An 18810-nucleotide genomic window follows, 5' to 3' on the forward strand; every position below is an offset into this window, starting at 1 on the left:
CGTGGCTCAATGGCTCTTCACACATAAAAAAAAAATGTTTCATTTCCCTAAAATGAAAAGAAAGCAGAAGCATTGAGAACAATCCAGGACTAGAGGAATGATCCAGCAGTTAAGAGTGCTTTCTGTTCTTACAGAGGAACTGAGTCTAGCTCCCAGTATTTACACAGGGTGGATCACAACCACCTGAAGCTCCAACTCTAGGGCACCCAATGCCCACCTCTAACCTTCACACATGAACATACACACATAGTAAATAATAACACTAATATAATGGTGGTGGTGATGATGATTTCTGAGTTTGGGAAAGAGAGGGCTAACTCCTTGAGAATCGCACTACATATTCTAATGACTCTTCAACCTCCCTCTCTCTATGTTGCTACTGTAAGTTTTTAAAGAATAAATTCACATTCCTTTGAGGGTTTTTTCTTTCCAACTAATAACAAATCCCAGAATACAACAAAGACACTTATCTATGAATCATCTCCCATATCTAAAAATACCTTAAGGAAATGTCTCAGTTTTCAAACTTCGCCAAGTGTTACCCATGTCCCAAAATTCCATTCACTTTTCATGGAGGATAATCATTTTCTTGAAAATGATATGACATGAAAAGACAGTTCCTCAAGACGGTCAAGTCAGGCCTGAGGAATTCCCAGATGAAAGATTCTGGAGCTCATGCCTGGGTTTTGCCAGAATTCTCCTTCCTCCATCCACCAGGGAGTTTAATTTTTTTCACTTGACAGTTTGCTTTTTCAGAGTTTCTCAATACTAAAATTTCAATGTTACCTCTCCATTAGTCTACAAATCTCTGCCCAAATACAAAGACTTAAATTCCTTACAGTCTAGGCTGAATTACAGACTTCCCTGAGCCCACTAGCATCAGACCTGAGGCACCCAGTTAACTCTCCAGGGATTTCCCCACCACCACGATCCATCACTGGCTGGATTGACGTGTTTTGGCTAGCTTCTGGCTCTAAGTGTACCCTTCTCACAGTTTAAGCCTGAGTTAAGCAGTTCTTGTGTGCATTTTAAATGTTCGACAGGAAACAAAGTTGCACATTTAGATTTCTACCTTCCTGGTACCTAGAGATAACAAAAACGGCTCTTCCTCTCTGAACTCATCTGGCTGAAGTAAAGCAAAGGTTCTTGTCTTAACTTTGCCCCAGCATATTTCTATAGAATTAAATCCTAGAGGCAAGCTGGTAGGGTGGTGCATGGCTGTACTTCTCAGGTTGCACCGGGATTGTCATAAATTTAAGTCCAGCCTGAACTTCATAGTGAATTCAAAGGCAGCAAGGATTGTATAGCAAGACTCTGTCTCAGAAAACAAACAAAACCATCCTAGAGGTAGTAGTGTGCTGAGAATCAGGCACATGTGAATCGGGATTCCTGCCCTGTCTCTAATTAGTGTGTATTCATCCAGCTGATTAGAAGGACTTAATGTACTCATGTCAGAAATAAGTTAGTAATACTGCTTCTACTTAACCTATGAAGTTATGTAAGGATCAAATATATATTTATTAACTTTTATTTCTACAACAAACACCTGAGATAATCAACTTATAAAAAAAAAAGGCATATTTAGAGGGTTCGATCTATGAACAGTTTATCTCTTTGCTGTGACGTCGATGGTAGGAAGTACTTGATGAAGCAATGCTGCCACCTCCTGGTGGGGAGGCACATACAGAAATGACAAGGAAGAATCCCTTTCAAAGGTCTGTGCCCAACAACCAGAAGACCCCCAACTCCACCCCACTCCTTAAAATTTCTATCACCTCCAATCAGCATCACACCAGAGAACAAGACTTTCACACATGGGCCTTTGGAAAACATTCTAGATTTAAACTATAGCAGTGTACAAAACATCCACAAATAGCAAAAGCCTGTCTGAGGGAGGGGACGGGGGGATGGTGCCGGGTGGGGGAAGCAATTTCTGGGCAAGATTTATGCTAAACAGTGAAAGTCAGAGTGGCTGGTAGGTATTTGCTAACCTTTGATTTTTCTAGACTTGAAACAAGAAGTTGAAGGACAGGCGAATCCTGTCAGAGGAGTACTGACTAGAGAAGTTGTTTGTTCCTAGTGCTAATCAAAATGCCCAGCTGTCCATGAACAGTGGGACACTTAAACTACTTGTAGAAGCCAAAAGTCACCTATATCATCAGGTGCCTGCTGCTGAAGCTTTCAAAACACCAATTTCATAATTAACTTGATAAAGGAATGTATAATCTCTGTTGAGGAAAACGAGATTTAAAGTGGTTGTTTATCGTGCTTATTCTACACCGTGTCAGTCACAAGAAATTATCAACTGATGGAAAGCTTATTGGACACTTTATTGCTTCAACTATAGTGTTTCAGGAGGAAAGAAACAGTTCGTGATAAATATGTATATCAGTGGGGTAACACACACCAATTTTAGAATGAATTCCTTGGGTAGTGGAAGTTATTCTTATGGTGAAAGAAATGCAAGAAATGACAATGGTGCTCTTGAAAACCCCTCCAGTAGGTATAACACCCAAACTACTCATGATTTTCAATTCCTCACACTTCCAGAAAGAATGATCTACATGTCACCTCAATTCTGCAGACTCCCGATTTGACAGTCTTCCTGTTATGTTTTTTAGATTGAACACTGTACTTTTTTGGAATTAAAGTCAAACAAATCATATTTCTTCATGAAATAAATCAGAAATGTGTTTTCCCATGGGGCAATCTGTCTTCCCACATATGCAACACTGCAATTTCCTTTTAGCAACAGTCGATTTTATTATCTCTAGCTTTGCTGAAAAATAAGAGGAGACTACAGCCTGTCCTTGAATCATCAGGCCTCATATATTTGTTAACTACTTTGTCTTAATCTAGATGAAGTTTGTATGTCTTTGGAGTTTGTATATTTTCTATGGCTTTGCTACAATTTATCAAACTGAAGTTCTACAAATGGATAAAATGAAAAATAGCATTGATTTTACTAAGTATATATAGATTTCTACCCCATCCAAAGTACATTCATAGACACATATTAAAATTTAATGCATAAAAGCCAGCACATAGAATTATATATTAGAGAGATGTCTCCATTCCTCAAACTGAATGGCAGGAAGTGGAAGATGATAGACTGAGAATCTCTTCCTTTATTTGATCCTGAGTATATTAATAATTTAATCTTTCTTTAAAGCATCACACTCCTTTTACACCACTAATCATCTTAAATTCAGAGATCCCTAAGGAAAAAAATAGTTACAGGAATGGCAATCAAACGGAAGCAATGGGGATATAAACCTAGTCATCTCACGCAATTGGGGCCACAGAAAAGTTGACCCAAGACCAATGGCATGCCGACAACAAGGCCCTCCATGGTAGCCTCTGCCTGCTTCTCCTTGCTCTCCCTTCCCCTCTTCTTGAATTCTGCCCAATGTGTTGTTTGCAGACAAGCCATGTTGAATCAAAGTGTTGAGTCTCTCTACACACCACTCTCTTTACTTCTCTGCCCTCTACCTGTTTTGTCTTCAGTGTCTACTTGACACTGAAGAAGGAAAGAGGAAAGTAAGGGGACGGAGGGACAATTAGAATTTTAAAAATAGTTGTAGCTGGTCTTTGTTCCTTTGTGGGTTCTTCTTTTTCCCACCCTTTATCACCCCCAGTTTTACCTCCCATCACTAGATAAGAGAGAATGGATAGAGGAGACAGACAGACAACAGACAGACACACATACGCACACACACACACACACACACACACACACGCGCAGAGAGAGAGAGAGAGAGAGAGAGAGAGAGAGAGAGAGAGAGAGAGAATTTCCAAGAATTTCTTTTCTCTTGTTCTTCTTTGAGCAGGACAACTAACAAACTACATCCAATGCCCCCTGAATTACTAACAATGCCAACACCCCTCTCTTGGGGCCCTAGCATTTACATATGCTTTAAAAGTTCCCAGAATTCTGAACATCACACAATCATAGAAACTATCTGCAGCTAGCAAAAACTACACCTCTGCTAGAGCACTAAGCGAATCATAATCAGATGTTACAGACCATCTGAAGCAGCCTCACATCTCCACACCTGGGAGTAAAATGAAAGCACATTTTTATAATATTTCTGTTTTTTTGTTTTGCTTTGCTTTTGTTTTTTTCTTTTGTTTTTTGTTTTGTTTGTTTTTCGAGACAGGGATTCTCTGTGTATCCCTGGCTGTCCTGGAACTCACTCAGTAGACCAGGCTAGCCTCGAACTCAGAAATCTGCCTGCCTCTGCCTCCCAAGTGCTGGGATTAAAGGCATGTGCCACCACCGCCCGGCTATTTTTGTGTTTTTAAAAGAAACTAAAATCTCATAATTTTCAAAACTGTCATTCCAAACAGTTTTGTTAGTTATTTGAGAGACTCATACATTTGTATTTTGATGTTTTTCATGCCCAGACTCCTCCCAAATACATACCCTCTTCTGTACCAATCTAATTTTGTGTCCTTGTGTTTCTTAACTCAAACAACTCCTGTTTGTGCCATTCATATATTCTTGAGTCACTACTAGATTTTAAACGTCTTGTGACTGTGTTTAGCACAAATAAAAGAGTAAAAAGTAAGGCTTCCCTTTAAATTCTATATCCTAGTTTACTATTTGGCCTGAGGCTTTGGATATTCTCAAATCACAGCACAGTACAACTGCAGTGATCCATGTCCTTCTGATGCCTGGGAACGTTGGGACAATTTAATAATCCAGCTTATCCTTATTTTGATATCAGTGAAGAAATGGAGTCTTAGAGAAGTAATTTATTCACACTCACACAGCCATTTAGTGCCAGGGTTGTAACTGAATGCCTTGTGGTGACCTCCTGACCCTGTGCTCCTTAACTTTCTCATCATATGTTTCTGAGGACTCTGTAGTGTGAAAAAGATGACACAAGTCAAAACCAGCCCCAAGAAGAAGAGGTGGACATTTTATTTTTATCAGTGAATCCATTAATAAAGGCATTATTACTTTCTTTAATTTTGTAAACTTAATATAAAAAACTTGCAAATAGATAAAAATATCACATACTTATCCACCATTAAAACAACACCAAAAAATCCTTGAGATAATGGAATCTGTTTCCATTGTACCTTGATTTGGTTTGCAAAACACATCAGTTAAAGTAACTGATACTGTAACTGGAAAACTATCTTGATTTTGACAGAGCATTAGCTAGTTTTTCTCCTCCCTTATCCTGACTCCTGTCCTCAGGCTGGCCCACAGGCTCCATATTAGGAAATACAAGTAGGGCAAGAAGAAAACGAATGCATCAATTGGCATTCTACACACAAAAGCAAACCGGCATTAAGAGTGACTTCAATATGCCAAGTGATTTCAGTATGCTGCCACTTCTGCCTTGCTAATGGAAACTAAGACCCCTTTGAAAATGAAACAGAGGGATAGATTTAGAAAGTATTTTCCCTTGTGACTGCTCACAGCATGCGAGTAAATTTCACTTCCCATTATATGTGTACAAACTTTCAACAATAGAATAATGCTAATTTGAAAATTGTATTTGGGAATAGTGGCTTGTAGCAACAAATAGAACACGAGAAAATATAATCTCATTTCACACTTGTTTCTTGTGAAATTTACTTCTCTTAATAGAGCTAATTATAAAGTAGCAGCTACTTTTATTTTTCTACACGTGCTTAGCACATGGGAAGAGAATAAAGATTTTGTTAATTTGCATTTTGTTGGAGCTGTCTGGCTAGTTTGATCATTCTTGAATTGTGAAAACACAAGAGCATCCATCTACCTCTTGGGCAAGTGAGCCCATATCTTCCCATGTTACAGACAATGCTGTTTAGTGTTGACAACTTGACAGGGTCTAGCCAACTAGGCATGCTCATGGAGGTTATCTTATTTAGCTTAATTGAGTTGGAGAGACCTTTCTATTGTGGGTGGCACCATTCCCTAGGTTTAAGTCCTAGACTGTATGACAAAAGAGAAGGTTAACTAAGTACAAACATTCCTTGTTGCTTCTTGACTGAGGATAGAGTGTGACCAGCTTCCTTACAATCCTACCATTGTGAGTCCTGTCATGATGGGCTATAACCTACAAATGTAGCTAAAATACATTCTTTCAAAGTGTTATTTTTTTTCTAGGAATTTTAATTATAGCAATAGAAAACTAACAAAGACACAGATCAAGATTTTATACCAAGTATCTTGGTGCATCTTTCTGGATAGTGGGAGAAGGTGGAGCAGTAGTTTTGGAAATCTTCTACTGGAAGGATTTGAGGGATTTTCTCTACTCAGTTGCAACCCTACAATGATGACTTCTGGGAAAGCCAGGAGTGTATGATGTTTCTTGACTAAAGACGAGGGTCAGAGGACAACATACAGACATCCTCCTGTAGTATATGTCCTTTCTTGGATGTACCTTTTCAGTCAAGACTCTCAATGAAATCACTGTGAATAATGGAGAAGGTAAAGACACAGTTGCTGGGCATGGAGGCACATATCTGAAATCTTAGTGCTCAGGAGGCTGAGGCAGGACGTTCATAATGTCAGACTAGGCTATCCTATCTCAAAGAAAGAAGGAAAGAAAGAAAGAATAAAGAAGGAAGGAAGGAAGGAAGGAAGGGAGGGAGGGAGGGAGGGAGGGAGGGAGGGAGGGAGGGAGGAAGGAAGGAAGGAAGGAAAAGAGGATACAGACATTGGTTTTCCCTTTGGGGGTCCAACTAGCAGTTTCTCAAAATTCATTTTCTTGATTCAACAAATCCATTCTGGTCATTCATGCTTGCCTGGCCCCATGCTGAGCACCTGTGGTACAATGCTGAATGAGTACTTAGGGCACTTCTTTCATGGCAGTGACAGTGGTACAAACCATGGACAAAATAAACTAGATCTTTTGCATTTCAAGTGCTATGTCATGGAGAGAGAGAGAGAGAGAGAGAGAGAGAGAGAGAGAGAGAGAGAGAGAGAGAGAGAGAGAGAGAGAGACAGAGAGACAGAGAGAGAGACAGAGAGAGAGACAGAGAGAGAGACAGAGAGAAGGAGGGAGAGAGGGAGGGAGGGAGGGAGGGAGGGAGAGAGAGAGAAACCAAATAACAGGAGCATGTTTTGTTTAAGGAAGACCTCGGCTTTACAAAGTAGTGAAATGACTCCGTGGGAAGGGGTGAGCCTCACAAACCTGAGGGCCTGAGTTCTAGCCCCAGAACCCAATTGAGTAAAAGACAGAGAATCAACTCCACAGTCCTGTCCTCTGATTGCCACATGTGTACCACAGTGGCAGACACATGCTGATGCATACCTATCATATCACTCACTGTGGCAAGTAACATTTGTTTAAAGTGTTCTCATTTCATCTGATGCTCGGACAAAGGGAAGAGTAGCATCACAATTCAGAAAGCAGAGGAAGGGGCATTTAGGATGTAAGGACCACAAGGGAACATTGTTAAACTGGGAGCATCTACTGATGAGTGCAGGACCCTCCCATTTCGGGTCCAAATATACAGCAAATGTAGGTGGTAAGGGATCAGGAAAGCACTCGAATCAAATGAGACAGATGAGAGACTAAATCCTGGCTGCAGGTAGCCTAAGTTACCAGTGCTGTTCTTGTCCAAATTACATGGAAAGCTGACAGGTGAACCCTGCAATTTCCAGATACAGAGCAGGATGCAGGGACTGTTTCACAAGGTTGGAGTCAGGGGAGAGGGCTATAAATAGGACTGGTTTGGAGGCTTTCTGTAGACATGTGCCCATAAGGCAAAGCATACAGTGATGGAGGCAGTGATGAATGACAGCTTTGCTCATTCCTGTGAGTCAAAGCATTGAACAGTTACTCAGTTTGTTTCTATATTATAATCTCTACCTAAGAGGCTTTATAACCTACCCTGTGTTCCGAGTCATGGATAAAACTGTTCTGTAGTGGACCCCTGAGAGAGAAGGGAAGATAGTTTGTCAGAGTGGTCCTTCCTTTGGGACAAAAATGCCCCATCCCAGAAGGCTTTGGATGCTGGTTTACTTGAAGTAGATACAGGTATTTAGCAGGAATGACCACCCTTTGAGTCAGGCTATAACCTGTGCTGACTAGCCCAGGTTTTTGTCTTCTAGTAGCCTGTGAGATAACAGTTAAACAACCAAGTTTGCAAATGTGTCCTCTGAGGCTCAAAGTGTATTCACTAAAAAATTATGTATCCATAATCATCCAGGGACAAAACTGGGATACTCACCCACTGCTGACAGACCTCCAAATTGGTTTTTTGTTGTTGTTGTTTTGTTTGTTTGTTTGTTTTTGTTTGTTTTGGTTTTTGGTTTTTGGGTTTTTTTTGGTTTTTGGTTTTTGGGTTTTGGGTTTGGGGTTTGGGGTTTTGGGTTTTGGGTTTGGGTTTGGGGTTTTGGGTTTTGTTTTTTGGTTTTGTTTTTTGGTTTTGGTTTTGGTTTTTGACACCCGGAGACCCAAACTAGAAGATCTGCTTATATGATTGCCTCTCAATAAATATGAAGGAAAGTTGGGTACATGCAGACTAGGTTTGACCTCTTTCCCCATGCTAGGAACCTGAACTTCCACAGCGATGGAGTGTAGGGTCCTGATGCTAAGGAGTCAGCTGTTACCTCTGCCTTTGTTCTCCATTCAGTGCTCCCGAAACTGCAGTGGAGGCTTCAAGATTCGTGAGGTTCAGTGCATGGACAACTTGGACCATCACCGGAGCCTGAGGCCATTTCACTGTCAATTCCTGGCTGGTGTTCCTCCTCCGCTGAGTATGAGCTGTAACCTGGAGCCTTGTCAAGAATGGCAAGTGGAGGCCTGGAGCCAGGTATGGCACCCAGAAGGGAGCATCACGGAGACTTGAGTCTAGAGTCGAATAGACCATGAATTATTGTATTAACACATGTGTGTAGGAGTTACAGAAGACAACACTGGAATCATACCAGAGATTCAATTCCATTTAGTGACCCCACACTGTATGGGGGAAACGGCCTCCCTGAAGGAGCTGAAAGAATGCCACTGGGAAAATGATATGGTATGTTGTCAGCTATGAAAGTAGAGTTCTTTATTAGAGCGTTGTCTCACAATGGACATAGTGTTTAATCAGAGACCCTGGGGATTTGAACACTTGAGATGATTCAAAATAGACTACTTTGATGAGCAATATATAATAATAGCCTTGCACACCTAAGCCTTCTTCAGTCAGGCTGAGAATAACGGTCAGATCCTTCTCACCACATATCATTTTAGATTCATATCTCAGTCAAATGCACAGATGACTGTTGGCACAAATAAAAGAGAGGGTGCCTGTCATTTTTATGTTATAAAGAACTCTGCTGGATTTTGGTGTCTAGAACATGAAAACACCAATAGAGTTATTATTCTCAGATAAAGTATGATAGTCTCATTTCCCAATAGAAAAGCACATCAGTGGCTAAAACATACTCCCACGTATATCCACGCACCAAACAAAGATGAGAAGCCAAATCTATAATGCACTGTGAGTGTGCGCATGGGGTCTTTTATTGCCTACTTTAATTCTCACAAGGATGTAAGTGGTAGGCCTTACTCGTTCCATTTTATAGATGAATTTTAACTCGATGAGGTTAAGAAATACACCTGAGGTTCCACACCCAGAAAATAAATGATAAAGTGCTTATTCAAGCATCAGTCAGACTTCAGTTCCAGTGCCTACTCCTTTGTAGAACTTGGCTCAGTGAGAGTTGAGCAGAGAGATTAGTGAGAAGGGCTGAGTCATTAACTCTTTTATGGGTCCCTTCAATGTATGCAGGAAGAGAACGGATACGAATACAATGAAATTATTCAAAGTAGACTACTCTGATGAGCACTGTATAACAGCCTTGCACACCTGTCCAAGCCTTCTTCAGAAGGGCTGACAATAATAGTCAGATCCTTCTCACCCCATATAATTGTAGATTCAGAGCCCGAAGACACAGACCTAGCACAGAAAACTGACTCCCTTGTGACTTCCTACTTCACTCTGGGCCACTAACTCATGTTGATTGCTAGGTATCAGAACCACTCTGTAGTGTTTCCTGGGGTGATGTGGGAAAGTGGGACAGTATCCTCTATTTCCTCCTTCCCTTTCTTGCTAAACTTTAGACTGGAGTACCTGTTGTTCCCACACCTTCCCGGCCTTCAAGTTCTTCTCATATGCTAAGCCTAGCCTGGATCTGCTCAGGAAAATCATTCAAATCATGGAAAACTTTTACACAGAAGTTGAGATTTCCCGGTCAGAAAAACAGCATTTTTAGGCTATCAAAGATGACTAGTGAAAGACCAGTAGTGTTGGCACTCGCCTTTAAGCTCAGCACCTGGGGAGGCAGAGGAATGCCAGTCTCTGTGAGTTGGAGGCCAGTATGGTCTGCATAGTGGATTCCAGGCCTGGCAGGCTGTATAGTGAGACCCTCATTCAACGTCCTCACAATGATGATCAGTCAGATCTTCTTTATTATGGAGAAGATATTATCTTTGTATTTCCTCAGTAGCTGGGGAACCCCAATATTAATATATTCCCCAAAGACTTCCTACCACCAACTTTTCTAAATGTCTTTGTTCCAAGAAAACCACAAAGTTGGAAGACGTCTCCTTGAAGACCCAGTGGAGACAGGAACTTTAACTCCTGGAGCTGTTCAAATATTGAACACCTTTAGATATTTTCATTAACCTGTTGTAATGCTCTATTTAATGGCTTTCTACCCTGAGAATATTCTGGGCCCATTTGGGAAACGTCAGACATCTCAGACTAATTAAAGGGCCAATGTATTTTAGCTATGACATCTCTCCATCAGTGGTAGTCAAATGTTAGTACATTTCAAAATCATCTTGTCAACACAGAGGGTTGGGATGATCCCTGGAGGGTCTAATTAGGGAGTCTCAGGTTGGAAACTCTAAATATACAATGTGTCTTCTCTATGAGATGATGGTGATACTGCTGGTCTGAGAATCACCAATCCATCCTAATTTATTACCCTCTTTTCCTTCTTCTTGGTCAGGTACCCCTGAATCCATACACACATATGCAGAGCCACAGAATCCCAAGGTGGAATTATGTTTGTGTGGCTATCTTTTTTCTGGGTTTTTTGGAAGAAGATTACTTTCTTGCCTTTTCTAGGTGTAGTTTCCCTCCTTGTGTTGGAGTTTTCCATTTACTATCCTTTGTAGGGCTGGATTTGTGGAAAGATATTGTGTAAATTTGGTTTTATCATGGAATATCTTGGTCTCTCCATCCATAGTAATTGAGTGTTTTGCTGGGTATAGTAGCCTGGGCTGGCATTTGTGTTCTCTTAGGGTCTGTATGACGTCTGTCCAGTATCTTCTGGCTTTCATAGTCTCTGGTGGGAAGTCTGGTGTAATTCTGATAGGTCTTCCTTTATAAGTTACTTGACCTTTTTCCCTTACTGCATTTAATATTCTTTGTTTTGTGCATCTGGTGTTTTGATTATTATGTGATGGGAGGAATTTCTTTTCTGGTCTAGTCTATTTGGAGTTCTGTAGGCTTCTTGTATGTTTGTGGTCATCTCTTTCTTTAGGTTAGGGAAGTTTTCTTCTATAATTTTGTTGAAGATATTTATTGGCCCTTTAAGTTGGGAATCTTCACTCTCTTCTATACTTATTATCCTTAGGTTTGGTCTTCATTGTGTCCTGGATTTCCTGGATGTTTGGGTTAGGAGCTTTTTGCAGTTTGCATTTTGCATTTTCTTTGACAGTTGTGTCAATGTTTTCCATAGTATCTTCTGCACCTGAGATTCTCTCTTCTATCTCTTGTATTCTGTTGGTGATGCTTGCATCTATGACTCCTGATCTCTTTCCTAGGTTTTCTATCTCCAGGGTAGTCTCCCTTTGAGATTTCTTTATTGTTTCTACTTCCATTTTTAGATCCTGGATGGTTTTGTTCAATTCCTTCACCTGTTTAGTTATGTTTTCCTGTAATTCTTTAAGGGATTTTTGTGTTTCCTCTTTAAGGGCTTCTACCTGTTTACCTGTGTTCTCTTGTATTTCTTTAAGGGAGTTACTTATGTCCTTCTTAAAGTCCTCTATCATCATCATGAGAAGTGATTTTAAATCTGAATCTTGCCTTCCCGGTATAATGGGGTATCCAGGACTTGCTATGGTGGGAGAATTGGGTTCTGATGATGCCAAGTAGCTTTGGTTTTTGTTGCTTAGGTTCTTGCACTTGCCTCTCATGATCTGATTATCTCTGATGTTTGTTGATCTTGCTGTCTCTGACTGGAGTTTGTCCCTTCTGTGGGCCTGTAATCCTGTGATCTTAGGTATGTCAGCACTCCTGGGGAGACCAGCTCTCTCTTGGGCAGGATTTGGGTATGGAGGGCTGTGAGACAGCCTTAGCTCTGGGACACAGATGGACACCAGAAGGATCCTGTCCCCAGCTGCTCCCCTGTTCCTCTACCCTGTGCACTCCTGGAGGGTCCCTCTTTGGATAGTTATTGAAGCAAAAGTGGTGATCTTACCTCTAGGCTTAGGAGTCAGAGCGCTTAACCTATCGTCTATACTGAAAAACCACTCCTTTAAGGAACCTACGAAGATGTTCCAGGCTCTCATATTAATACAAAGTTCTCTAGTACACAGTTGAAATGAGAGCAATGTTTTCCTCTATCATTGACTTTTAACCAATTGCCTGTGTTGTGTGTCAGTGTTCTAGGTCCTGTGGAGGCGGCATTCAGGAGAGAGGAGTGTCTTGTCCAGGAGGCTTCTGTGACTGGACAAAAAGACCTGCATCTACTGTGCCCTGCAACAGACACCTTTGCTGTCATTGGGCCACTGGGAACTGGGAGCTGGTAAGAGTTGGTTATACGTGCTTTGTGCTACCTTGACTTTCTATAAAGAAATTTTATAGCACATTTTTTAAATTTCTAAATTTCCTGGAAGACAGACTGCCTTTTGAGTTCAGGGGCAGGCAGTTCAGATGGAGGTACAGATTGGAAGGACTATGGGGCTCAGGGAGAGTGAAATAGATCCCATGTTTGCTAGGTTCTGGGGATTGGAGGGGGTCCCAGCTGGTGGGGGTTTATGGCAAACATCCTGTGAGACAGATAGGTTGTTGAAAGTCAGGGACAGGCACACCAATCTGCCACGGGTTCAGATGAAGGTGAGACCAGAAGGACAATGGGACTCAGGAAGAGCTGGATGGATGGGTAGGGGAAGGGAAGCTAACGTGGGGGCTGGGGGGGGGTTGTATATCTTGCTATGCTGGTCATTGTTGTGGTTCACAGGCTTTACATGTAGATAGGAGTATTGATTACTTTCCTTCCTTGTTAGCTTGCATAGCTCCTCTGATACCATGGGAGCTAGTCCTCAGGTAGGAGGCTTCCAGATCGGTTCCAGACTTAATCCTCTAAGTCCTGTATCCAAAGTGTGTGTTGTCTTCAGCAATAGGCTCTTACCGTCCTTTTCTGAAAGGCACCAAGGCAACAGCAATAGTCTATATTGTGTGAGAGGGTCGCTTGCACTCCCCGGAACGGAAAGATTTCCCATGCCTGGCAGTGAGGATTTTGTTAGACAGTCTACGGTTTTGAAGAGAGCATTGTTACCCCAAGTGGCACAGTTTCAATTACATTACATAGATATATGTGTATGTGGTTATTAATTGATTATATATAATTTTAGGTAACATATAAACATATAATTCCCTGTGGCATTTTCAAACGTCCTTAGTGCTCTTTATCTCCTCTCTTCCCTCTTCCCTCTTCCTTTGGGTTGCCCTCCTTCCCTGATTCCCAGTAAATTTCTCCTAACCATCTTTTTGTCATTTCCCTCTTTGTAGGAATGGTGTCCTATTTTTGAACGATGCATCTGCATGCATGTTGTATGGGTGTGTGGGCTTAAGTATAGTGCCCTTGGAGGACAGAATCCCTAGAGCTGGATTGTAAGGCACCCAATGAGGGTGTAAGGACCCAAACTTGAGTCCTCTGAAAGAGTGGGACCCATAACTACTAAGCCATCTCTCCAGCCCTTCTACCTTAGCTTCACTAGCCAGTTTTCCTTTCGACACATGGTGGATGTTCGCCACTTGTTCCTGACATGCCAGATATTTTCCATGCCTATCATGTCATGTATTTACATGTAACTGATATGTCACATGTTTCCATGTGCTTGACTCACAGTGCTCTCTCCCTGTATGCTACTTCCAGGTCTCTTTGTCAAAAGTTGCCTCATAGCTTCTGGGAGTCCATGGTCATTATATAGAGTTTAGAATAGAGAGAGAAAAAAATACTTTCAAAAGAGAAAACATCAAATAACAAAAATATTCCAGATGCTCAAGGCCTATGGAAAGGTTATTTTGATGCTCAAGCCCTTGGGTTCTTTTCTTAGACTTAAATATAGTCACATGTTGAAGCCTTAGGCTTAGTCTGACTTTGTGAGTCTAGACCTTTCTTCTGCCCACAAAGCAGTTTGCCAGATGGCCAGCCTGTTTGATGGTGAAGTAAACAAAATAATTAAACTATAAATGAGAGAAAGATTATCATCCTACCATTAATTATGGAGGGGATAAAAGTTCCATATCCCATAGACAAATTCTGCCAGCATTCGGACTTATCCGACCTGAGTTCTCTAGGAAATAGGTTAATGACTCATGTGAGAGTACTCAGTCCCCTGTGGACAGCATCCACACCTCTGGGCAGGTGGGTCTCGGTTATGTAACTGAGCAAGCTGGAGGGAAATTCAGGAATCATCATTCTTCCACGGCTCCTGCTTCACTTCCTGCCTCCAGGTTCCTACTTCAGCTTCCTCAGAAGATAGGCTGTAGCCCAAAAGCCAAATCAAGCCTTCCCTTCGCCAATGGCGGTGGTCAATGTTTGTCATGGTAACCAGAAACCAAACTTACACACTTAGTCTTTCTGCAACAATCTTATCTTACAGATATAGAAAAAAGGGGAGGATGATCAACAATAAGCCAGAAATCCCAGATTCCCAAAATGCTAGTCCAGGATTCTCTCAGAGTCTTGTTTGTTTATTTTCTATCTTTCTTCCTTATGACCTTTGTTACAGACTTATCAATATTGAAAGTTTTACCTGAATAGATATTTCACTGTTTCTTGCCAATACTTGTGGAATATTTGATTAAAATTATATTCAGATTTAGTCACAGAAAATTCTGACTTTTACATTTAAACAAGAGATTCTCCCCCAATGCCACTCATTGTTATGCTTCCTGTTTTATATACTGTAAAATAAAATAGATGAGTACATATGAAGAAAAAGTTACATCTGCATCCTGTTATCTGTGAAGTCTCTGTAAGAAGTGGGGTTTGGTGTTCAGAGCTGACTGATAGTATTCCTGTCTGGAAGTTCTCTTATCTAGTACCCTGGGTCTCCAATTATATTTCAAATTGGAAATGGGTTCTTTTAAGCTTAATGGCTTTCCCATTTAGCAACCTTTTGAGCCAGTCAGTCAGTGGGTATTTGTTGAACATCATGTTCACTGCTGTGAAGCATGAAGACTGGGAAACTTGTTCTACTCTGAGAATTTTTGCTCATATAAGAAAGAGAAATCTAAGAAATAACAAACCACTGTTCATCAAGATGGCATCAAAAGACAAGAAGGAAGCTCCTGTCCCTCCCAAAGTCAGAGTGAAGGCTTTGAGAGCTAAGAAGGTAGTGATGAAGGGCATCCACAGCTACAAAAAGAAGATCTACACATCACCAAACAACCAGCAGCACAAATCTCTGTGGTTCTGGAGGTAACCCAAATACCCCTGAAAGAGCATGCCCAGAAAAAAACACAATTTACCACTATGCTGTCAACAAATTCCCCCTGACCACTGAGTCAGCCATGAAGAAGACAGAAGACAGCAACACCCTTGTGTTCATTGTAGATGTCAAGGCCAGCAAGCAGCAGATCAAGCAGGCTGTGAAGAAACTCTAGGACATGAATGTGGCCAAAGCCAATACCCTGATAAGGCCTGACAGAGAGAAGGTATCTGTTCAGCTGGCTTCTCCTTATGATGCTCTGGATGCTGCCAACAAGATTGGGATTATCTACACTGAGGATAGCTGGCTAATTCTAAATGCACACCTTTCCCACCAGCCAAACAAACAAACAAAAAAGAAATAACAGAACATTGTATAAAATAAAAAAATGTAAGTGTGTATGTACATCACAGTAGCCAAACCATGGAGACTGCATAAATGTCCCTCAGTGGATGATTGTGAAAGCAATGTGGAACAAACCTAAATGTAACATTATTCTACTTTATAAAGGAAGTCTATACACTGCAACATAGATGAACTAGCAGTAATTATGCTAACTGAAATAAGTCACAAATGGGCTACTGTCTGCTTCTACTTAGTAAGATTCCTACAGAGATCAAAGGGCATCAAAAAGATACAATGGTGTTTGCCAGGAGCTGGGGTACAGATGGAAGGTGATATTAAGTTGTTTAAAAATACAACTTTAGTTTGCTAAGATGACATTCAATAGATGCTTGGTATACCCTGAAAATGTTCTTAAGGCTGCTGCAGTGTGTACATAACAAAGCTTAAAATAAAGCTTGGTGTGGTGGCATGTACCTGGAATCCTGAGGCAGGATGATCATAATTGAAGGCCAACAGAGCTACATACCAAGACCTTGTCTCAAAAACAAAACAAAAAAGGAAGTGTGTGTGTGTCTGTGTGTGTGTGTGTGTGTGTGTGTGTGTGTGTGTGTGTGTGTGTGTGCCCTTATGGTTCACATTGTATCTTCATAATGTCAAGGTGAATGCTTCTCATACATTCATGATATCAAAATGAGTGCTTGGGTTTAGAGATTTTGTTAGAATCAAAGCTATAAACCCTATAAACGCCATCTTTCATTCTCATTCCTCCCAATGTGTGTGCTCCATCCCACTTGCTTTGCCATGATGGAAGAGAAAATCTGGTTTCTCATTCTCTATGGCTTGGCAGGAATGCTAGCCATTAACCACACTCTCTTTTGCATCATTTACTCTAAAATGGAATCTCTTTCTGTGTGTCCATTACAAATTCCCAAGGAGGTGATTAACTGATCCACTTTGACTAACCCTCAATGCTGTAGCTGTGTCATAGAAGCATCAGGGCATTCTCAAATGGGGGAAAAGGAACTCATTCTACAGAGCGCTCACTAGCATATAGGCTATAGTCATTCCAACACCTCTCACACAGAACTCTTCCTAAACTCACATCTTGGACTGACTTGGATTTCAATTATGGCAGTGTAGTACTTTATTACAACTTGGTCTCACAGTGAGCCAAGCGCCAGAGGGCTCATGGAAATTTAGACCGTCTCTCCATTGACTGTGGTAGGTTGCTCCCTTGGTAGTCCTGGGGAAGAACTTTGACTCTTTCTGTGTTTTTCAGTGTACCACTTCCTGTGGTGGTGGCTCTCAGAAGAGGACCGTTCATTGCATCCCCTCAGAAAACAATACAACTGAAGACCAAGACCGGTGCCTCTGTGACCACCAGGTCAGACCCCCAGAATTCCAAAAATGCAACCAGCAAGCCTGCAGGAAGAGTGCTGGTAGGTGACAGGGATGCTCAGGTGGAGCGGGGCTGTGGTGGTAAAGAGCGTTATATAAATCTTCCTTCATGATTCAGCTTGAGGATAGTTTTCTGGCCCCTCTGCAGAACAGAAAATCTTGATGCTGAAGAGGCTGGACAGCAACTTTCAGACAAGTGATATGATTTAATAAATTTTGATTGATTCCTTAATGAATTACTTTATCTGTACATCTGATCTCCTGCCTCAGACCATATTTATGCTGATGGCATCCCACACAGATAAGAATTATTTTTTTTAAATGTCTGAGAGATATTCTAGCTTTTTTAAGGAATCATTCAAATACAGAATGATCTGTAAATCTAAATATACTGTCAGATTGCCCAGAAGCAACCTTGGAAGTGATTTTATATGTGTGTGTGTGTATATGTGCATATATGTGTGTGTGTGTGTGTGTGTGTGTGAATCATTATATACATATGAATCATATACATATGATTCATTAAGGACATAATCTCAGAGAAGACAATTAGGGACAGGAAGAAACATAACATAAAAAGAAACAGGTATAGCCAGGATAGCCCAGTACATGAATCTCTCTTGGGCTACCCAGCATTTAAAGCTCCATACTAAAGACAAAGATATTCTTCTGGTAGTCTGTGAACATTCTAAGAGTTAGGATATCTTGGAATTAAAGAAGCTAAGAAGGACAGAAGCTTGGAATTATGTGGGTAGGTTTGCACTTTTTCCTCCTGGGGCAGAAAGGAGCTGTTGAAGTATCTAAAGGAGAGATGTTCAGGTAATAGAGTGCTTCTCACATGTCCAATATCATCCTTCTTGTTCAGCTCAAGCTGAGGAAGTCATGTTGGTGAGACTTTATGGTGTAGCTTCTGACATTCCTAGAAGACATATTCTCACAACAAATGCCCTGATCTGCGTTTACATTCTTTCTGCCCTCTCTTCTCCACTGTTCCTGAGCCTTAGGTGTTTGCCAAAGTTGATGGGAAAAGTCCATGAAGCCTCAACCATATACAAAGACCTACAGGCAACTGAGAAATGGTGAGAGTAGAAATAGTCTCTAGCACACCAAATGGCTATCCAACACCAAGTGGTCAGCCCTGAAATCACATATCCAAGTAACATTATACAGACTAGACAGATTGTATTTAGGAATACATATGTATTTGTGTATATATTTCTGCATATAATAACAATTAGCCAAAAAAGATGCCATGAATTTGAAGCAGAGTAGGGAGGGGTTATAGGAGGGTTTAAATGTAAGAAAGGGAAGGGAGAAAAGTTTTAACTATAGTCTCAAAAATTTAAAAACTGAAGAAAGAAAGAAAGAAAGAAAGAAAGAAAGAAAGAAAGAAAGAAAG

At 41.0% G+C, this 18810-nt stretch overlaps 1 protein-coding gene across 2 annotated transcripts in view; it reads left to right on the forward strand.

The window, feature by feature from the left end:
* Adamts12 (ADAM metallopeptidase with thrombospondin type 1 motif 12) overlaps positions 1-18810 on the forward strand; it is a 263298-nt gene that overhangs the window by 232897 nt on the left and 11591 nt on the right. For both annotated transcript variants that reach the window (XM_028767605.1, XM_028767606.1), the window contains 3 exons: positions 8584-8763; positions 12611-12754; positions 17293-17452. In XM_028767605.1, the coding sequence (XP_028623438.1) occupies positions 8584-8763; positions 12611-12754; positions 17293-17452 (484 nt within the window). The remainder of the gene's footprint in view (positions 1-8583; positions 8764-12610; positions 12755-17292; positions 17453-18810) is intronic.

This window comes from Grammomys surdaster, unplaced genomic scaffold (genome assembly GCF_004785775.1).
Source record: "Grammomys surdaster isolate TR1022 unplaced genomic scaffold, NIH_TR_1.0 174, whole genome shotgun sequence".
Classification (NCBI taxonomy): Eukaryota; Metazoa; Chordata; class Mammalia; order Rodentia; family Muridae; genus Grammomys; species Grammomys surdaster.